We start from the raw sequence: 22,208 nt of genomic DNA, 5'->3' as shown, positions 1-22,208 counted from the left end.
TGTGAATGAAGAATTGCTGGAAGGAATTATGGCGTGCTGTCCAACGTCTAACAAATTCCTTTCTGAGCCAGATTTGACAGCACTGGCACTTCACTATCGCATTGACCTTAAGTCAGAAGAGGTGGTGATAGCCAGAAATTTTTTGAGGCGCAGAAGAGAGGGTGGTGGTGATGTTGGGAACATGCTTGCAGTATATAACCTGCTAGATGCAGAAATGTTCCCCTCTCAAGGCAACTATTCAGGCTGCAATAACCATACCAGTCAGCAGCTGCAGTTGTGAAAGGTCCTTCAGTGCTTTAAGACGTCTCCATACCTGGCTCAGAAGGACCATGGAGCAAAAGAGACTCCATCACCTAGCAGTGATGTCTGTTGAGAGTGATGTTCTGGAGAAAATAGATCCTGAACGAGTGATTGATAGATTTGCCTCCTTGAAAGTGAGGCGACATAGTTTAGTGCTCCCAAAATAGTGGTCTGTCTCCAATAGTATTAGTCTAGTACAGGTTGTACTTGTTTTTTTTTGTTGTATTTTTGTATGTTGATACAATATTCCAATGTTAATTAAACAATATTTTTTTGAAATTCGCATTTTACTTTGTCTTCAATTTTTTTTATCCATTTTCCATATATACCATATATAGTGTACTTTGAAAACCAATGTGTTTCAGTAACTGTGTAAATACAAAGAAAATGGGCAAATATGGTCATTTCTGAGATTCTGTCGACCAATCAACGGACGTCGTTTTAGCTCGTTTTAGAAAGAAATTGAATATACCTCAAATTTGTTATTACAGTATTACCCTCCCTTCATCCAAACAGTCTTTTTTTCTTTCATCACTTTAGTGGCTCGGAACTGCATTATTTAGCTCACACTGCCATATATTGGCTTAGACATGCAACAGCATAATAACTAAGAAAATAATCGTCACAGAATCTTGGACAGGACAAAAGAAAAATCATGGATAATATAATACTACATTTACAACAGTGTTGTCTATAACTCAGATAAAAAGATTAAGTTATAAACAAGTTATTTAGAGACTAGCCAACATGTGTTTGATCCTTTCCTCTGGGATGAACGATGAACGGCAGTAAAAAAATAAATAACGGTGGGCATAAAAATAAAAACGCTGGGCAAGGCATTATAACAAAAACATAACCCCCACACCGTATTAAATGTGCTTAATAAATACATTTGATTTCATTAGCATTTTAAAGACCCATAGTATGGATAGGGCGTTTAGAAGGCTCCATTACCGTTGCTTCTTTCCCCATAAGACGCTACAGGCAGTAAGACGCTATTAAGAAAGAAAGTATTGCCCGGTGTCAACAAACGAATGCACCCATTCCGAGTGATCGATGACGACACGCTTTAAGCTCGTGCATGCTTCCACACGTGAACGACTTCATGCCTGTCTACGCTTCAAACTCGTGCATGTTGCAGAAAATGTGCAACATTGCCCCCTGGGGTCACACTTTTCGGTGGGTCGCAGAATGTACAACAGGCCGTTGCTCTGAGTAAAAGGCCGTTTCTAGGGACGCAGTTCATACCGCAGAATCGAAAGAATTCCGGGTTTTATATATTTTTATACATATATTTTTGTAATATAAAGATTTTAAATTAATTATTTTCATTACTAAGTATCAAAGTTATTAGTTAGTATTAAATTAGGCGATTTTATTTGTGCAATAACGCGGAGTGCAACGGGGGGGGGGTGGGGGCGTAAGCGAACGCCTCAGTCTCGCGTGACTATTTAGATCTCGCGAGTTCACAGCGTGGAATTCTTCCCAGCTGAGCTCCAGTCTCGCGAGATTACCTCGGGACTGGAGACATGGTCATGGCGGAGCTAACCGCAGTCCTGAGGAGGAACCGACCGGGGACCAAAGCCACGGTAAGGGGAACGTACCCCCGCTAGAGGGACACTCTAGACCCGGTACAATCCGTTGTTTAAACCCCGTGGCGGCCGGGGGTAAACGGGGTTCTGAGGCGTGGATACTGTTGACTTAGCTCTGATGCTAACTGTGATAGCCTGAAGTTACACACGACCTCCCCTTGAGACCCGTTTTTCGAAATGACAACCTATTATTTATCGCGCAAAACTACTCCAAAACGTACTATTGAATCAATAAAACCGTACATGGTCAGTTCTCCTCAGATAAACACGTTAGCTCCAGCTAGCTCTTTAGCCGTGCTGCTGTCATCGGGTGACAGCTGATTCCCCAGACTAGCACAACGCTAGCCTCTGAGGGAAACCGGCTAACTATGGGATCACTAGCTGACTATGGAATCACTAGCTAACTATGGGATCACTAGCTAACTATGGGATCACTAACTAACTATGGGATCACTAGCTGACTATGGGATCACTAACTATGGGATCACTAGCTGACTATGGGATCACTAGCTAACTATGGGATCACTAGCTGACTATGGGATCACTAACTATGGGATCACTAGCTGACTATGGGATCACTTGCTAACTATGGGATCACTAACTGGGATCACTAGCTAACTATGGGATCACTAACTAACTATGGGATCACTAGCTGACTATGGGATCACTAGCTGACCATGGGATCACTAACTAACTATGGGATCACTAGCTGACTATGGGATCACTAACTAACTATGGGATCACTAGCTGACTATGGGATCACTAACTATGGGATCACTAACTAACTATGGGATCACTAACTGACTATGGGATCACTAGCTGACTATGGGATCACTAACTAACTATGAGATCGCTATCTAACTATGGAATCACTAATTAACTATGGGATAACTAACTAACTATGGGATCACTAGCTGACTTTGGGATCACTAGCTGACTATGGGATCATTATCTGACTATGGGATCACTAGTTGTTTAATTAACTAGGTGACCCCCTGGTTGTGGGTTGGGAGGATGCATTCGCTCACTGCTCTGTTGTCCCTGGTTTCAGGACTTCTACAACTGGCCGGAGGAGTCCTTTGAAGACATGGACAGCACCCTGGCTGTGCAGCAGGTAACCAGCACACTAACACCACCCTTAACACCACCCTAACCAGCACCCTAAACTCCACACCCATGCATCCAATAGTGCATGACATGCAACATACATTAACGTTTACATTTAGACTGTTTATCAGATGCTTTTATCCAGAGCGACTTACAATAAGTCCATTGGTCAGGAGAAAAAGAAACAACAATATATCTCTGTCGGTGCAGTAAGGATGTTCATAGAACCAAGTGCCAAGCACTAACCATCACTAGGTTAACCCATTCCCTGTAGACAACACAGATAGCTAGGGTAAGATGCTACTCCATGCTAAGTACTGTTTTTAAGTGACCGGACGTACAAACATACATAAGTGCGTATATTAACTGCCAGGACGTCCAAACACACAATATTAGCTTAAGGCATAACATGCAACATAAAGGGCTGCATTCCAACACCTCTCCCACTATGCTAGCTTCAGTCTCCGTTTGCCTCCCAGTACATACAGCAGAACATTCGGTCGGACTGTGCCAACATCGACAAGATCCTGGAGCCGCCTGAGGGCCAGGACGAGGGGGTCTGGAAGTACGAACATCTCAGGTACGGAAGTACAGCACGAGTACATTGATTGTTGCCAAATATTAAAATTAGTGCTGCCAAGCGATTAAAATATTTAATCCCAAATAATCGCATTAATGTCATAGTTAACTTGCGATTAATCGCACATTTTTTTCTATTCTAAATATCCCTTGATTTCGTACTGCTAGCCTTTTAGTGAGATCAGAGTGTTGAGAAGGACAGTAATAAAATATATTTGGTAAGATGGATATAAGAAGAGAGACCCGTAGTGAATTTAACCCGGTCCACTTGACATCGGGTAGGTGCATGACAGTGGTAGGCCTACCGTTAAACTTCAATAGCCCTGGCTTTTATTTGTTTCAATCACTGAACTTTCAAACAAAACTCTAGCTCAGCAAAGATGGAAAATACTATAACCTTTATTATTTAAACCAGTATGAATATTCCTACCGTACGTAGGCCTATGCACATTACTAGGCTATCGAATAACACATGCACGCACGCATGCGCGTTCGTGCGTGCGTGAACTCTCGTGCAGGCTCGAACAGAGTGACACATAAACACACACACACTTTTAAGGAGGTTTTCACCCGCTCCGTTTCCTTGCTTGCCCCAACAAGTTTGTGCAGCGTGCTTGTTTTGTTTCTGGTGTAGCTAGATCCGGTATGGTGTTGTAGTTTTTCTAACGTGACTTAAAATCTGTTTGCGTTAACGCCGTTAATAACGCGTTAAACTGACAGCACTAATAAAAATTATAATTGTATTGTTTATTTTCGGTCCACATCGGGCTACTGAAGTAATTAAACGGTAGGTAACCCCCACTTGATCTGAGAAAGCTTATTTTTATTCCGTACGTTAATTCATCGATCTATTTATTGATTGTATAAAAGGGCAAAAAGTTGCACTGTTATGAGTGAATGGCCATTTGATTAACTCAAATATATGCAATGCTTTACCAAACAAAACCCCATTCACAAAACTGGTCTATAACCCGTTAACTGATCAATTGACTAGTCCACAACTTACGACACATTAGTATTTACCTTCCGATTCATAAAAGCCTGTATTAATTTGTGATTGTTCCTCATGATTTGGTATTTATTTCACTGTATGAAAATTCCTGAATACTTGCTTGTGCAAATCTGTCCCTGAATCCCAGTAGAAATGCCAAGAGAAGTGCTTCAAATATCTGTGGACTCCTTTGTGAAAACCTGAGGCTTTATCGTAACAAAAGGACAACAAACTGTAACTATGAAACGTTTGTGTTTTCAGGCAGTTCTGCTTGGAGCTTAACGGACTGGCGGTCAAACTACAGGTACACTTCAGTTTGATGTTTGTATGTTGTACCTATGGGCGGCCCGACCATCTAAGATCACCACAGACTGCGGATTATTTAAATTATTGATTATTATTATTGATTATTTATCTTTTTAGGAAAGCCTTTGGCTAAACTGCTATTTTAAACCTTATACTCGTTTATATAGCCTCTCTGTGCCTTAGTTTTAGTTGTTTTCATGTTGTTTCTGCCCTTTGCCCTTCTGCAATGTAGCACTTTGAGATCATTTGTTTGCTGTAATGTGCTTTATAAATAACATTTATTATTATTATGACTAGAGTTTTCGCACGCACTCAACCTGTAGTTGTGATTAAACCCATAGCAATAATGTGGAAAACCCAGTCTATAATGTAACAAATTTCTGAGCGCATAATATATAATATTATGCCTATCATTTTACAACGTATAACATTCGTTCACAACAAATGACTCTTAAAAGCAGTGCCAACATTTAAATATTTTTTAACCATTCAGCGAACAAAAGGCAACAGGCTGATTATCATTTAGGGGGCCACTCAATGACATGCAGAACCGTCATCAGCACGCCCACTGAAGTGGTGTGGGACTTACTACTCATTCACATATAAAGTATATTACATTTCCTACAGAGAAAATACAACCTCGGGGTAGTATATTCAGGAGATTTTCAGATCGTAAGGGCGCACTCACACTAGGCCATCTGTACCGTGCCCAAGTCCGTTTCACACCTGTACTGTGCTCAAGTACGATTGCCCCCCCCACCCCCCGCTGTGCGCTGGCCTTTGCTCACACTAGGCAATCTCAACTGGGCCTGAGTACGGTTCCCTCTTGTTCATACGTCATCACGTCGTTATACGTCACCACCAAGCGTCCGCTGCTTAGTAGAACAACACAGAGAACACAGTTGAGACTTGACTGACTTTGTTGCTAATTTGGAGCCGTTCTACTCAGATACAGCCCTCTCTCACTGAGCGTTTTTACGCTGCCAAATAGGCCGTTTTATGCACGCCTTTTTCGCGGCACGGTCCGCGCGTTTACACTGCCCGAGGTAAATTGCCTGCTTGAGCTAGAACCCCAATTTACCCTCCCGGACCCTGCACACATTGGTGGTTTATTGGGTTTCATTCTGTTGTAAATGTGACGGCTCAGTGGTTCCAGGGTGGGGGCGGTCTTGGGTAGTGGTGTTGCTGCGCTGTCTCCACAGAGACAACGCAGAGACAGCGATAAGACCATGAGCAGTTCTAACTGGAGAGAAAGTGAAATCCGCGAGCTGCTGATCATGTGAGAGAAGGTGATGCAGTCGTATTAAACAAAGTCGTTGAAAGGTGGTGCGATCTACGAGAGAGACGCAGAGGAACTGTCCTCAAAGGCTTTTGTCAGGATAAAAAACAAGTGGTCAGCAAAATAAAAAATATGTTGGGTGTTTTTGCACGTCGCGTTTGTAGCCTGCACTCAGACGTGAACTCATTCTTGCATGCGGGTGTCGTCATTCATAAAAAAATAAAAACATTCGAGAGTATGCAAATTATTCTAAGAGGTCTACACTCGCGCCGGAAGCCCGCGCCGTGACGAGCGGGGGATTTTTGATCAAAAACTCAACTTCCCTATCGCAACAACGTGAACCGCTTGCCGTCATGTTTATTGTTTAATGGGAAAGAAGGGTCGCATGGACTATACGTCATCCAGCTCAGGTTGCGTAGCCGCGCGTGTCGGCTCATTAGCATCTGTACCGTGGCTTGAGCACACCTCTCCGAAGTGTGCTCAGGCCACGGATTTGAACTGTACTCGAGTACGGTTGGCGTGCTCACACTAGCCAAACGATCTAGACTTGAGCACGGTACAGGTGTGAAACAGACTTTGGCACGGTACAGATGGCCTAGTGTGAGTGCGCCCTAATATTACATTTGAGCAACAAAGTGTAAAGACATTTCGGGAGGCTCAAGGAAGAGAGTAAGATTACATTCGAGCAACAAAGTGCAGTCTTGTGGTGGACTCTATAGACATAATTCACCATACTGTGTTATTGACTTGTTTTCGTTCTGCGGTATAGGGAAACTGTCTCTTTAAGAATCACGTGACTTCTGTGTTGATATGGCGGTCGGTGCGTTGTTTGAATTTATTTTTTATATGACAAAATGAACGACCCGCCGTTGCTTGTCGAGGTGAGAAAATGTCTCTTCCCTTATTTTATCGCAATTTCTACAGTCTATACGACAGTACGTCTTACCTGGGCGAGTGTGCCGCTGCGGTGTGTGCGTGTGTTCTTACCTGGGCGTGTGTGTCGATGGCGGAGCAGTTGTGTTTTAAAACATAGCGTCTTACCTGGGCGAGTGTCGCTGCGGTGTGTGCACGTGCGTGTGTGTTCAGACCTGCGCGTGTGTCGATGGCGGAGCCGTTATGTTTAAGGCTGTGTGTCGCTGCGGTGTGTGCGTGTGTGTTCAGACCTGCGCGTGTGTCGATGGCGGAGCCGTTATGTTTAAGGCTGTGTGTCGCTGCGGTGTGTGCGTGTGTGTTCAGACCTGCGCGTGTGGTGATGGCGGAGCCGTTATGTTTAAAAACATGACGTCTTCGCTCGGCGAGTTTGTCGCCGCCTTTGTCTTTCATACGCTGCGTGCGTGTGCGTGCCTTTGTCTTGTCGTACGGTGTCTGTGTGTGTTCGTGCGTGTGTATGCGGTGTGTATGTGCGTGCTTGCGGTGTATGTATGCTTTCGAGTAAGCGAAAGCATACACGAGTAACGTGAGTAACTTGAGTAACTGGTGCGACAGGCCTGCCACTATAGTAGTAAGATGAAAGTCTGTTTCCACAATTCCGACCTTATGATTCTAATCAATGTCCTACCCGATTACACCATGGGTAGAGTTGTTTCGCGACCGATACAGCATCGGAATTTCCTCTGATACTGTATTATAAAACAGCATCGGGTATGGGCGAGCAAGTCTATGCAGTGCTCTGATACGATCACATTACTAGCTCATTTAATACGTTATGCTGCGTTCGTTAACGGTCGGAGGTGGATAGTCGGAATGGGAAACATCTCCGACCAAACATTGATGCTCACGCTTCACTAAAAGAATACAAAATTATTATTCAAATTATAGATTTTAAATGGAAATGATCTAGTTCGGGAAAGAAAATGGTTGATTCTGTAGCGGTAAATAAAATACTCGGTATCGGCAGAGTATTGAAGTTCAGCAATCGGTATCGGGAAGGAAATGAAGGTATTGAAACGTCTCCAGGTGGAATAGAATAACATGGAGGTAGTCATTTTGACCTGCTGTCCTCTGGCCACCAGGGGGAGTGCCACCCAGACACATGCACCCAGATGACCGCCACGGAGCAGTGGATCTTTCTCTGCGCGGCGCACAAGACCCCCAAAGAGGTACCCCTTAGAACCCCTAAAAAAGCCTCACAAATCACACTTTAGATTAATAATGTGTGTGTCTGTGTGAGAGTTTGTGTGTCTGTGTGAGTGTGTGTGTGTATTAGTGCGAGAGGGGGGGTGGTGTCCCTGGGGGCTCAGGTGTGTGTGTTTCTCTGTGTGTTTGCGGTTTTGTTTGTTTGTGTGTGTGTTTCTCCCGCAAAAGAGATACCCCATAGAATCTAATTCACAGTCATCTTGAGTCATTTAAAGTAATTTATCTAAACATTTGCGTAACATTGTACCCCCCCCCTCACCCAGTGTCCAGCCATCGACTACACGAGACATACTCTGGACGGGGCAGCATGCCTCCTGAACAGCAACAAGTACTTTCCTAGCAGGTAATCACAGCCCCGGCTCCTCCTAGCTGAGTGTTGAGTCTCCCCGGCTCCTCCTGACCAGCTGGCTGTCGCCCTGGGGGGCTGACTCCGCCGTCGGGGTGGGAATGGGTGTCTGAATGGGTAAATGTGTGAATGAATGAGTGAATGTGGTCTAAATGTGTGTCTGAATGTGGTCTAAATGCGTGTCTGAATGGGTGAATGCACCCCATTGGCGTTGTGAGTAGGGCTGCAACAACGAATCAAAAAAATCGATTACTAAAAGCGTTGGCAACGAATTTGGTCATCGATTTGTTTAGTCGCTCGATTAATACGTTACTCGTAGGCACGGCACTGTTTACAGCCAGCCGCCGACAGATTGGTTCATGGTTCATGCACGCCCACAGCGAGCTTTAGTGTTTGCGACCACAGCTTGTATTTTGGTCATATCTTAACACTGGACTGTAGGCCTAGATAAAAGTGTTGTACCTCCACTGTCTTTGGGTTAAAAAACTCCTTCAAATCAGTATCCGTCTAGTCCAACCAAAAGCTCTGTCAGCTGCTGCTGCTGCAGACGGTGTGCAGACGGGCTCGGAGTCTGCACCGCGTACATCAACCATTATCGTCATTCAAAGCAGCGGTAGTAATGACACAACCGGACGGTGTAGAAAGTCCCGTCAGTTAAAAATAGTAATCCAGTTTATAAATCCATGTTAAAATCAGCAGCTAGTTATCTTAAAAAAAAAAGAGTCGCAACCAAATGTGTCAAATGTGATGTGTTCAGGTCGGCTCAGTAATATGATTGATGTGCTCAAATGCAACACAAAAAAAAAGAAATTTGAGAGATTTTGGCGAAAACTTGTTTTCCCAGCAATATAAAATAGATAGTAAAGATGGAATTATGACCTGTTTAACGTCCTATCTTGAGCTAACACAGATTGTGCCATCCGTCAACAACACGCAAGCTCTGTGTTCGCCAATCTACCTATCAAGTCTTAAAAACAAAATGGCGTCGACAGGTGAACTACTGATGGTATTGTGTGTATAAAATGTCCTTTTTAATAAACAATCTGCACACTTACAAAGTTCTCAATGCCTCATTTTATATGTTAAGACCCTTGTTATACTACCAAAGTAGTGTCGGGCTACTTCTAGCCTTTTAAGTGGTTTAAAATAGCGATTTAGTTTTTACCATAACCAGTGCCCCCATCGTTCCAAGTTTATAGCGCTTCGATAGAATCGGCTAAAAACAGCCAACGGAAGAATGCGTCTATACGTGCTTTTTTGCTCCCAAACAAACATTTCAACTTGCTATTATCCCACACGTATCCCAGATCCATTCTACACCGGATTTCTCCTTTAACAGTAGTAAAATGATCAGTTCTTCCTCACCAGCGTCTCCATTTTGTTTATTTACATGAGCAAGCGATCCTCGTGCTTTTGCAGGATTTCCGTATCTGATGTGACTGGTGGTCTGCCCCAAGTTGAGACCTCCACTGTCATGTGTTTTGGCCTCGTGATGCTGCAGCAACGCTTGGTGCTACGGCAGGTCTAATGCAGCCCTAAAACCCAACGCTCATTCTTTCGCAGGGTGAGCATCAAGGAGTCTTCAGTGGCCAAGCTGGGCTCTGTGTGTCGGAGAATCTACCGGATATTCTCCCATGCTTACTTCCACCACCGGGAGATCTTCGACACCTACGAGGTACAGATGGGGACCCTAAACTGAATATAGTGTGTGTGTCTGTTTGTACCTTTTGTGTGCACTTATTGCATGTTGTATGTCTTGGCACTTGAATACAGTACTTAGCAATGTGTAGCATCTTGTCCTAGCTATCTTTAGTACTTTGCATTGTGTAGCACCTTGTCCTAGCTATCTTTAGTACTTAGCATGGTGTAGCATCTTATCCTAGCTATCATTAGTACTTAGCATGGTGTAGCATCTTATCCTAACTATCTTTAGTACTTAGCATGGTGTAGCATCTTATCCTAGCTGTCTTTGTTGTGTACGGAATGGGTTAACCTAGTGATGGTTAGTGCTTGGCACTAGAGTTGGCTCAGTCGCTAACGTTTAATGCATTTTTCACAATTAACCAGCTCTCGTTTTGAAGGCAGTGTTAATTTTGGCAGCTAGATTTAGTCTTTGGCTGCACGGGGTTCTGTTTATGGGAACCTAAAACACCCGGGACACCCACCATCATTGCTAAATCAAGTCTATTATTTTGCTGATATGTTAAACATCCAATAATCAAATAAACACCCCATGAGAATGAGAACGAGGGAGGCGCTGAGTCTGAGCCGTTCATTCCATGATTCGATTCACCGCTACCGGAACGAACGAACGAACGATTCGCGAACGACTCCTCTTGGCGAACTGAATGACGCGAACTGAATCGCGGCAACGAATCACTAAATCCAACACTACTTGGCACTTGGTTCTATGAACAACCTCACTGTGCCCAAAGAGATAGTTTGTTTCTTCTAACACATGGACTGATTGTAAGTCGCTCTGGATCAAAGCGTCTGCTAAACCTCCTCAATGTAAATGTACATGTAAAATAACCAGATAACCATGGGATCACTAACTTTACTGAAACGTTCCTCCTTAGAACGAGACGTTCCTGTGCCACCGCTTCACGCGCTTCGTCATGAAGTACAACCTGATGTCCAAGGACAACCTCATCGTGCCCATCATGGAGGAGGAGTCCCAGGCCAACGAGGAAGAGGAGGAGGAGGAGGGGGCCATGCAGGAGGACCCCATTGCCGCCGATGACTGAGACATCGTCGCCCAAGATGACGACACTTCGCCGACACGCACTTGAAATCTGAAACCTCGAAATCGTCGGCGAACGGCGTCGTAACTCATGGGTTCTGTTTATGTCAGGTTGTGGTGCTTACGTCGCCCTTGGAGATTATCGTGGGAATGCCAAAATGATCGACCATCGGGAGAAACGTCGGCCAAAACTAAACGACAATCCTTACGTTGGCACCGACACTACCCTAAACGTAAAAGTTGTTTTGTAACGAACCTTTTGTGCCAGGTCGTCCTCCGATATAAACTAAATACATCTTGGGTATGAAAGGATGACGCTGCTACCGGGAGTTTAGTGGAGGGAATAAATATGAGTTGAGTTTTTCGGTAAAGGTTGAAAAACATTGATAAAGAAATAAATTAGCAGTTTAAATGGCCCACTCAATTAGAATATCCCGATTAATTCATCGATAGTCAGGAAAATATTTTCCGGTAATCTGGGTTGAAACTGGTGTACATTTGTTCTGTCTGCGTGGAACCCGTTAATAAGCATGATGTATGGAGTGGTTATTTTCTATCTGGAGGTACACTGTTGGTGCGTTGCGTTTTGTAATAACTTTATTTTTCTTCGGTTTCATTTCGCATTTGTCGGATCAAATGGATTTCCGCATACTTTTATCTTACATTTGTGTCGAGTTCGGTATTTAAAACCGATCTATTTTGTAACACATACGGTATTTGGGTGTGTCAGGTGTAGGATGAAGCTAGTACCAAGCTAGCTCGACTGTCCGCTAGCAGAGTGTAAATAGGCTACCTTTTAAACCGGCTAATGAAAAGCAGCGCCATGCTAACTTATTGTGCTAGGATTCGTGCAACAGTCCAGAAGCGGCCTTAGGTTTTTAATAACGCAAACATCTCATCAAAGGTCTTTTAATTAGGTGTGATGAATAAATGTACCCGAAATGACACAGAACTATATATTTGATGTTATCGTCATCCCTGGTGGATCTGCATTCACGTTTTTTCTTATTAAAAATATATACTGTTTAACGTATGTCTCGTTCAGTCGTGTGTGATACCCAAGTACAGTATTTAAGTGCCAGGACGTCCAAACACACAGCGTGTACATTAGGTGCCAAGATGTACAACATAATTTGTGCGTGCATTAAAAGCTGTACCGTCAAGACATAAAAGATGGACTCGATGCCAAGTGAAAAACTACAATCAGATAATCTTACTCCTTACACTTTCTTATAAACTGTTTTAATTAGTGGAACGAAACACAGGAACACATGATATATTGTGCATTGGTTACCATCGCCAACTGGCTGTCAGTAACAAACAAGGTGTCGCTCAAAAACACACACACAGCCAATACAGGCTCTTTGGCGCTCTCTTTCGCGTCGCCGTGGAGACGGTTCTTTCGCCAATTGGACGAGCAGATCTCAGGTCCGCTAACACTCGGGGTGATTCTTTGGGAGGAGGGGGTCGAGGACGGCTCACTGTTGGTGGTCTTCGGGGTCCTCCCTCTTGAGACGCCGTCGTTCGGCTCGTTCAAGGTTCGGCCCGTCGTTCGGGCCGAACCTTGTATGATTTAAACCCGGTCAGATCTGGGGAGAGGAGTAACCCGGTCAGATCTGAGGAGAGGAGTCTGTCGGCACATCGGATGGTTGGATCAGAATCAAGAGTCGTTTTTATTCGCCAAATGCTTCAATGGACACACAGGAATTTACCTTGGCATCCAGCTCTTAAAGGAGAAATCCGGTGTAAAATGGATTTGGGATATGTTTTGTATGATAACAAGTTGAAACGTTCGTTTTGGAGCACAAAAACCGCATAAAGACGCTTTCTTCAGTTGGCTGTTTTTAGACGATTCTATCAAAACGCTATAAACTTGGAAAGATGGGGGCACTGGTTATGGTAAAAACTAAATCGCTATTTTAAACCTCTTAAAAGGCTAAAAGTAGCCCGTACACTACTTTGGTAGTATAATAAGGTCTTAACATATAAAACGAGGCATTGATAACTATGAAGTGTACAGATTGTTTATTAAAAAGGACATTTTATACACACACACCGTCGACGCCGTCTTGTTTTTAAAACTCGATAGGTAGATTGACGAAGACAGAGATTGTGACATCCGTCAGCAACACGCAAGCTCTGTGTTCGTCAATCTACTTATCGAGTCTTAAAAACAAGACGGCGTCGACGGGTGAACTACTGATGGTATTGTGTGTATATAAAATACAGGGATGCAAACACATGTACGACAAAAAAAGAGAGCGCTACCCAAAGTCTGAAAAAATATGACGGCGTAATATCCTATTAACATGAGAAGGCCTATGCTATATGACCCTGTCGGAGACCCTCTCCGTAGCTCTCTCTATCCAATATTTAACTATCCGTCGATGCAACGGCAAGGGCTGTGATTGGTCCCCTAACAAAATCATTTCCGGAATCACTTTTCTTTACTTCGAAGGCTCGAGGGGTCTCAGTCAGATTACGTATTATTGACACCTGCACGCGCGCACCGATCGACGAGCACACGGACCACAACCCCAAAAAAAAACTCTTCGGATCTGCACGAACCACACAGGTACCCAAAATCTATGATAAAAAAGCGACTCGCGCCAAAAAGCGCGCCGTTTGCATCTCTGAAAATAGCGGAAACTCTAGGATGTTGTTCTCTACCATTGACAGGCTGCTATATCAAATACCTTTTGACACACTCAGTCAGGCATCTTCTATAAGATGCGAGGAATTTGCAGACTTCTTCAAAAACAAAGTAACCTTCATAAGGGTGGCCATTGGTAAAGTAGTAGCCCCCCAGAATTAAGATTTTTCAGTACTATTACTCAATCTGAGTTTAGCAAAATTATAACTCAGACCGGCTCCTCAACATGTACATTGGACCCAGTCCCTACTAGATTCCTCAAAAAAGTGTATGATAGCTTGGCTCCCTTTATTCTCAAGATAGTAAATACCTCATTAGAAACAGGTATATTTCCGACTGCTTTTAAAACCGCTATTGTGAAGCCTTTACTTAAAAAGTCAAATCTTGACCATACCGTCCTGAGTAATTACAGGCCTATATCAAACCTAGCTTTCCTGAGCATAGTACTTGAAAAAGTTGTCTGTAATCAGCTAAAAACCTTCCTCAGCGAAAATAGTATCAGGTTTTAGATCAAATCACAGCACAGAAACGGCCCTTGTAAAAATAGGCAATGATCTCAGACTTGCCAATGACTTAAACAAAGTCTCAATCCTTATTCTCTTAGATTTGAGTGCGGCGTTCGACACCATTGATCATGACATTCTTATTCACCGCCTAGCAAAGTGGGTTGGTCTCTCTGGAAATGTTTTAAATTGGTTTCAAACCTACATTACTGGCAGAGATTTTTATGTTAGTCTAGGAGATCATGTATCTGTAAAACATGACTTGCCTTTTGGTGTGGCCCAGGGGAGCTGTCTTGGTCCTCTCCTCTTTTCTCTATATATGCTTCCGTTAGGAAAGATTATAAGTCAGCATAATGTAAACTTCCACAGCTATGCAGATGACACCCAACTATGTATCTCTGTGGAACCAACCAACCTAGATGGCCTTTCCTCCCTTACGGCATGCCTAACCTCCATTAATCAGTGGATGAGCAAAAACTTCTTAAAACTAAATGATGAAAAAACAGAGGTACTTTTGGTTGGACCGAAATCAAAGTGAGACACCGTTCTAAGTAAGCTTGGGAACCTGGCACACCAGGTCAAACAAAAAGTAACAAGCCTAGGCGTCATCTTAGATACAGAGCTAAGCTTTAAGCCCCACATTAGTAAAGTTACCCAGACAGCTTATTTTCACCTGAGCAACATTGCCAAAGTGCGCCCCTTTGTAACTCAACAAGACGCAGAAAAATTAATCCATGCATTTATCACCAGTAGGTTAGACTGCTGCAATGCACTATTTACTGGTCTTCCAAAAAAACATATTAAGAAGTTAGAACTCATACAGAACACTGCTGCTAGACTTTTAACAAAGACCAAGAAGAGAGTACATCACCCCTGTGTTGGCTGAACTGCCCTGGCTCCCCTTCTCCTATAGAATTGATTTTAAGGTTATGTTGATTACGTATAAAGCTCTAAATGGCATAGCACCTTCATATATCTCTGAGCTTTTTAAATCCTATAAACCGGAAAGGAACCTTAGATCTTCAAACGCCATTCTTTTAACTGTACCCAAAGTGCTCCACAAGCAAGGCGGAGAAGCTGCCTTTCTCCATTATGCACCAAAGCTATGGAACACCCTACCTCTGTGCATCAAGCAGGCGAGCTCAGTGGATATCTTTAAAAAAGATCTAAAAACATACCTATATATGAGAGCTTTCAGCAACAGAGGACGGGTTGGGTAATTCTTTTTTTTTTTTTCCTTTTAATTTTTCTTTTAGTGTTGTGTTAAATGTTGCTGATTGTGTTGAATCTTTTAAAATGTAAAGCACTTTGAGCTGCATTCTGTGTATGAAAGGTGCTATACAAATCAAGTTTATTATTATTATTATTAAATGTCCTTTTTAATAAACAATCTGTACACTTACAAAGTTATCAATGCCTCTTTTTATATGTTAAGACCCTTATTATACTGACAAAGAAGTGCCTGGCTACCTCTAGCCTTTTAAGTGGTTTAAAATAGCGATTTAGTTTTTACCATAACCAGTGCCCCCATCGTTCCAAGTTTATAGCGTTTTGGTAGAGTCGGCTAAAAACAGCCAACTGAAGAATGCGTCTATACGCGCTTTTTTTCTCCCAAACGAACATTCCAACTCGTTATCATATTAAACATATCCCAGATCCATTTTACACCGGATTTGTCCTTTAACACACAACTAGACAGACGGACAGTGAAACCCACGTAGCTCTAGTAACACATAACTAGACTCATGGTGGGCACACATCCGACAGGACTGGGAGTACATATGATGGTAGTAGTGTAGTATGGACTCTACTTCTCTGTACTCATGGTGGGCAGGCACTCCGATGGGACTCAGTGAGTAGATCTGGTGGAAGGTCTGTTGGACCGGCTGCTCCACAAACTGATACTGCCACCAGAAATACAAAACAACAATGTGTTAACACCTTGTAAGTAACGCACAATATCACTACACAATAACTACGTTCTCCGTCTTTATGGGCGATTTAGAATGTTGAACACACAGTGCAGCATTTCGTTTTTCTTTGATGTATAATACAAATTATATGAGTAATTTAAATTAGTAATTTAAATAAGTTTATTTCAAGCCGATGGTGAATTTAGCAGAACTTTAAACCTCAACGTTACTTTGGTTTGGATAAGATGTACTTAACGTTAACTTTGATGGGGTGTTAGCCACACAGCTAATGGCTAGCATGTTGTTTTCACCTCAGCACTTAGCTTAGCATTAGCATCAAGGACACTGTCGAGCGTATTTTCGTTATCGTTATCATTTAAGCGACTTCATGCCCAAAAACAACCTAATAAAATAAAAGAGCAGCCTAGATAAACAGGATTAAACAGTGTGGACCTGTTCACGTACAGAGCCACTCTACAGACTACAACACTGTGCTGTACTGGGAGCCCACCTGGAAGGGGTAGCAGGCGGGGGGCCGGTAAAGGACTGGTTCTGGGGGCACGGGGAACACCAGGGGGGGGGCAGTCACCAGGTGGGAGGCAGTCACCAAGGGGGGGCCCGACAGGACCTGCAGCACAGGGACATGAACACATGAATCCATCTTCTTCTGCTTAAGACCCATAGACTCACACACACACACAGACAGATAGAGAGACACACACACACACACACACACACACAGATAGAGACACTCACACACACACACACACACAGTGGCGGACTGGGACAATAATTCAGGCCGGGAATTTGATGCCATTCCAGGCCACCCTTCTCATGCAGACCACCATACCTCTAGTTGTGTATTCTAACACTATTTGATAGTTAAAAGAGATTTAGGAGTGACCGATGAGTTATCTATTTGAATATATGATTTTCATTGAAAACCCTGTTTTCAAATGTTATAGCAATGGATGAATACTCAAAAACTATTGAGGACAGCAGCCATAGGATACACAAATGTACAAGGCAAGACACACAAAACAATGGGCCTATATTTGTAAAAAGAGAGACAAATACTAGCTTGGATGTTCAATAATTAACTTTACTTTCAAGCATCAAACATATAAAACATTTATCAAAACTGGAATATATTAATTTCTTTAAATTTAACAAGCAACAATGCAAGAACAACAAAGAAGAACTTAGAATACAATATTCACTCATTAGTGTCAATAAAGTAGATCACTAAGAGTAACCAGTCAGCGATTATCCCTAGTAAACCAGTAGGCGGCGCAGTAGCTCACTGCTCTCTGCCATCTTGTCAATAATGTCATCTTTGTCAAGTGCCATTAGAATCTCCTTCTCTGTTGCCATCAGCATGAATGCTTCTAAGTTCTCTTGATTGAGAGAGGTTCTCAGGCGATTCTTCACAAGTTTCAGAGTAGAGAAGGTCCTCTCACAGGCCACCTGTGAGACTGATAGTGTGAGGATGAACTTGTAGCCCAAACCAATGATATGATATGCATCTGTGAGCAGATTGTACTGTGACATGAGTAAATAGCAGCATACCAGGCAGTTTTCACAGGTTGTACAACTTGTGCTCACAAACTCCACACTTTGATCAAGATCCTCTCCAGAGTCATCACTGGTGGTGGCAGCCCTGGTGTTGTACTCCTCTTGTAGTGATTGTTTGAGTCTTTCCCAGTGTTGTGCAAGGCTGGTCAGTTCAGCCTGCAATGCTTCAACAGTGGCACGGTCATCAAATTTCAACAAGCATTTGCTGAGCTCCTTCATGGCTGTGTTTGGAATGCCCTTTTCTCTGATTTCAGGAAAGCGTTTAGGATCCATGCAGGAGACATCTGCACAGAGCACTGCATTTGCTGCATAACGATGGTGGATACTTTCCACAACAGTGTCCAGTATCACATTGTGGATTTTGATTTCATAATTTTTGTCAGCATTAGCAATGAGGTCATCTTCTGCCAATTCACCTGGCCTTCTCTTCTTTTTTTTTGTTCTCTTCTCTGGCAGAGCAGTTTGAGCTTCAGCATCACAGTTCTGCTGTTCTTCCAGAATGCCATTGGCCTACTCAACAAAGTTGTCTGCTGCCTTCTTCACACTCTGAAAGTCTCTTGCATACTTTCTCAGATTATCCTCTGTTCCAGTCACTAGGTGTTGTGCTGTCACAAAATCTATCCCACTTGTTTGCAAATATTTCGAGAGAGGGGATGTGTTCTCAAAGATCCTGAGATAAATCTCAGCTGTGAGAATCGTCTCATACCTTAGCAGAGCATCTTTGTACCCTTGGGCCTTGCTTCGGATACAAGGTTTTATGGTCATGTCCTTTTAAATTTTCTCCATAGTGATGATGACATCTGTGTAGAGTGCCTGGTTGGGCTTTGCAAAGCCTCCGAAGACTTTCTTCAATGCTTCATCTTTAGCCCACCAGCGTGTTTCACCAATGACACCTAGCCGCCTGCGTCTCTTGTCCTCAGTGGTTTCCTCCCATAGGTGCATGCGCTTATAGGAGTCTCGAATTAACACTGCAATGTCGTTCAGGAGACAGAAAAGGGATTCGCTTGCAACAACAACCCGAGTGGTGTCACTCAGCACAAGATTTAGGATGTGTGAGTAACACCAAATGTGGACTTGGTTGGGAGATACTTCTGTAATCAATGCAGAGAAGCCTCTGTATTTTCCCTGCATATTAGCTGCTCCATCTGTTGCATTGCCAATGCAATGTTTGATGTCTATGTCCATCTTTGCGAGTGTCTCTTTTACAAGGTCCACAAAGTACTGTCCAGTTGATGACTCACAGTCAAAGACAGCAATGAGTCTCTCATGGACAACAGTAGTGACATATCGCAGAACTACTGCACATTGGTCTTTGGATGTCAAATCCTGTGTTGTGTCCAGTTGTACAGAGAACATCCCTGCCCTTTTCACTTCAACAGCAATTGTCTGCTGAATCAATGACCTGATGACTTCAATAACTTTATTTACTGTCGTTTTGGACATCATTGTTACCAATGACCCTCTTACTTTACTTCCCATCTGTTTTTTACTCTTCTCAATACAATCCTTAACGTGCTCTTGTAGGCAGACATCATATTTGCTCAGCAACAAAATTAGTTCAAGAAAGTTGCCATGGTTGCTGGCGATGTTTTCCAATAAATACGCAGCTTCTTGGCTGTGTCCTCTTTAGCTAAGCCCGCATTTACCGATAACTTTTACTACATTTATGACACGTTCCATGACCTGCCTCCTCTTTCTGATCTGCTCTCTTTGAATAGACATTTGTTTGTCACTCAAAAGGCTACAAATGTCTGCCCTGCTGGCTCTGAGAAAAAAGGCTTCTGCACTCTCTCTGTGAGTCTTGCTTCTCTCATGCTCCTGTACCCTCTGATGGGCATGTTTTCAATCATGCATCCCTCCTTTGGCAAATGTACTTTCACTGGCAGAGGGTTTTGCAAATGCTAGACATACTGAACAGAACAAGGAGTGAGTTCCCTCATTGTATGTCAGCCATTTTCTTTTGGTGCCATCTTTGGAATTGAATACATTAGGGATGATTCTTTGAGTGGTTTGTTTTGGGTGGTTCTTAAAAAATAAGTCATAGTCCTTGGGCTGAGGGCGGGCAAAATAATCAAATGAATGTTCTGTTTTCTCCCTTTCATTTTCTCCTGTGCTGGACTCTGAACCTGTCTCTCTCTCTCCCTCTTCCTCAACTTCAACGTCTGGTTGCTCTGCAGAATGAGATTGACAAGTATAGCCTGATTCTAAACTTGTATTACATATTATGCAGTCATCAATTGTTTTCTTCCTGATTACAATCTTACTGATAGTTTCATTAATAAATCACCTATTAATCTAAAAGCATACTCTGTGTGCTCTTAAGTGGTACCTGGGAGGTCCTGCTCTGTTTCTGACTGTGTACCAACACTCTCCAGTTCTGCAGGAGCACTTGGGATACCAGTGCTGCTGCTGGTTCCTTCTCCACCTTTGCAAGGAAAAACCCAAGAGCAGGCCATGTTTTAAGTTTATTGCACTGCTGTTTACATTCAAACAATGTGTATTGCACACACAAACCAGAAAGACAGGTGTCTGTGAACACAGCCTATAAAGGTTATAGTCATACCATATAGAGCCTGTATATATTATTATGATAGTCAAACTATCATTTATGGTGCAGAATTACAATAAAGAAAACTGCCACAAAGCTGCAGCCTAATAGATTAAGAGTAAACAAAAAAGCTAGCTGTATTTAATAATGCTTTATTATTTCAGCATGTACAAACTATCCTGTAGTGGCTCAAACATTATGCAACATATTTTTCATTCATGTCTAGGTATTCTGGATTGATTGTCGGGCCGTGTGCCTGTGTCAGTGTGTGTATGTGTTTGTGTGTGGAGGGGGCTGTGTTGTAAACTCTGAAACCACCATAAGAAATAGTAGGATCTCTTCTTTCTTCTAGAAAAAAAGTTTGTTTCTACCCTTTTCCGTTCCTTAGTAATTGGTATTAGCGCGTCTTTCGCTTCGCGATTTAATTCCTTTTATCGCATGTCTTCTTCGTGTAATAAAAACTGATAGCTCATCCTCAAAAAGCACTATAGCTGTCCCAAAAGATTATTTTTCTAACGACTAATCTAGCGATTATTTTTTCGATTAGTCGACTAATCGAACGACTTTCTTTTTTTTTTTTTAACATGACAAAAGTTCTCTTTTCACCAGAGTATACAATCCGAACCCGACAAAGTCTATTCATATTTCATAATATTGTAATGACCACGGAAGAGGCAGTGAATGAAGTGATTAGACAGCTTAGATACCTAATAAACCGTTGGAACACGCAAGACCGGTCACCATAGCAACGCTGGTAAACAAACCCGAGTTTTTGGCCGAGTTTTATACCATATAAAGGAATGAAGACATTTAATGGTCCAAATATTATTAATAAATATTCGAATATATTCGAATATTAATATTAATAAACATACGAACTTTTATCTTTGGTATACTACTGCGACTGCTTGATAAACGAACATTCCAGGTCGGGGAAGGGGGAAAATCAACAGAACTTGCGGTGGTTTGCGGCCATCCTGAACCAGAGCTCCCGGGTGTTTTCTTTTTAAATGCTCGTGCATTGCCGTAGTGCTGCTGTGGTACGCTAATGTAAATTTGCATAGTCTGCAAATAACCACCTTGTTGGGAGCGTTGAGAGTGAAAAAATCCCACACTTTTGAACACCTCAGTCGTGTTTTTTTTTGCTGTTGGATCCTCTGTGCTCCCGCTACTACTGCTTGCCGCCGCCATTGTTATGATTAAACGATTGGCGATGATCGTTTTTGACTGACCTTCCCTTCTGGTGAACATGTCACTTATTTTGCAACATTTTGCTCCGTCTGTGGCGAGGGCTTTACGTTTTCTGTCCCTCTCTCTCTCTGCTCCACCTTTCCTCTTTTTCTGACTCTCCATTTCTCTCGACTAATGAAGACAGCGGAGCTAATTGGTTGTTGTGTTACGCCGACAGGTCGCCGAGCTGCGTTATTACGTAACTAGATGGATCGATTTGATTGGCCCGGGCGTCAGTCACTCAGTCCGGTGACTGTTCAAGTCAGGCCACGAGGACCATCAGGCCACTGGGAAACGTCCCGGTGCTCCCGACGGCCAATCCGCCACTGCACACATAGATAGAGACACTCACACACACACACAGACAGATAGAGAGAGACACTCACACACACACAGATAGAGACACT

At 42.9% G+C, this 22,208-nt stretch overlaps 1 protein-coding gene across 1 annotated transcript; it reads left to right on the top strand.

Annotated features, from left to right (window-relative positions):
* Positions 1 to 1,815: 1,815 nt before the first annotated feature.
* Positions 1,816 to 12,412, top strand: LOC307077096 (MOB-like protein phocein). The gene is made up of 8 exons (XM_079738379.1): positions 1,816 to 1,889; positions 2,944 to 3,006; positions 3,479 to 3,579; positions 4,831 to 4,873; positions 8,167 to 8,253; positions 8,554 to 8,633; positions 10,200 to 10,311; positions 11,216 to 12,412. The coding sequence occupies exons 1-8, from the start codon at positions 1,830 to 1,832 to the stop codon at positions 11,381 to 11,383; spliced, it is 714 nt and encodes a 237-aa protein (XP_079594505.1). The 5' UTR covers positions 1,816 to 1,829; the 3' UTR covers positions 11,384 to 12,412.
* The last annotated feature ends 9,796 nt before the right edge of the window (positions 12,413 to 22,208 follow it).

The sequence above is a fragment of the Pollachius pollachius genome (genome assembly GCF_949987615.1).
Source record: "Pollachius pollachius genome assembly, chromosome: 6".
In the NCBI taxonomy this organism is placed as follows: Eukaryota; Metazoa; Chordata; class Actinopteri; order Gadiformes; family Gadidae; genus Pollachius; species Pollachius pollachius.
Note: the sequence above shows the minus strand (reverse complement) of the source record. Positions and strands in the feature narration are given on the sequence as shown.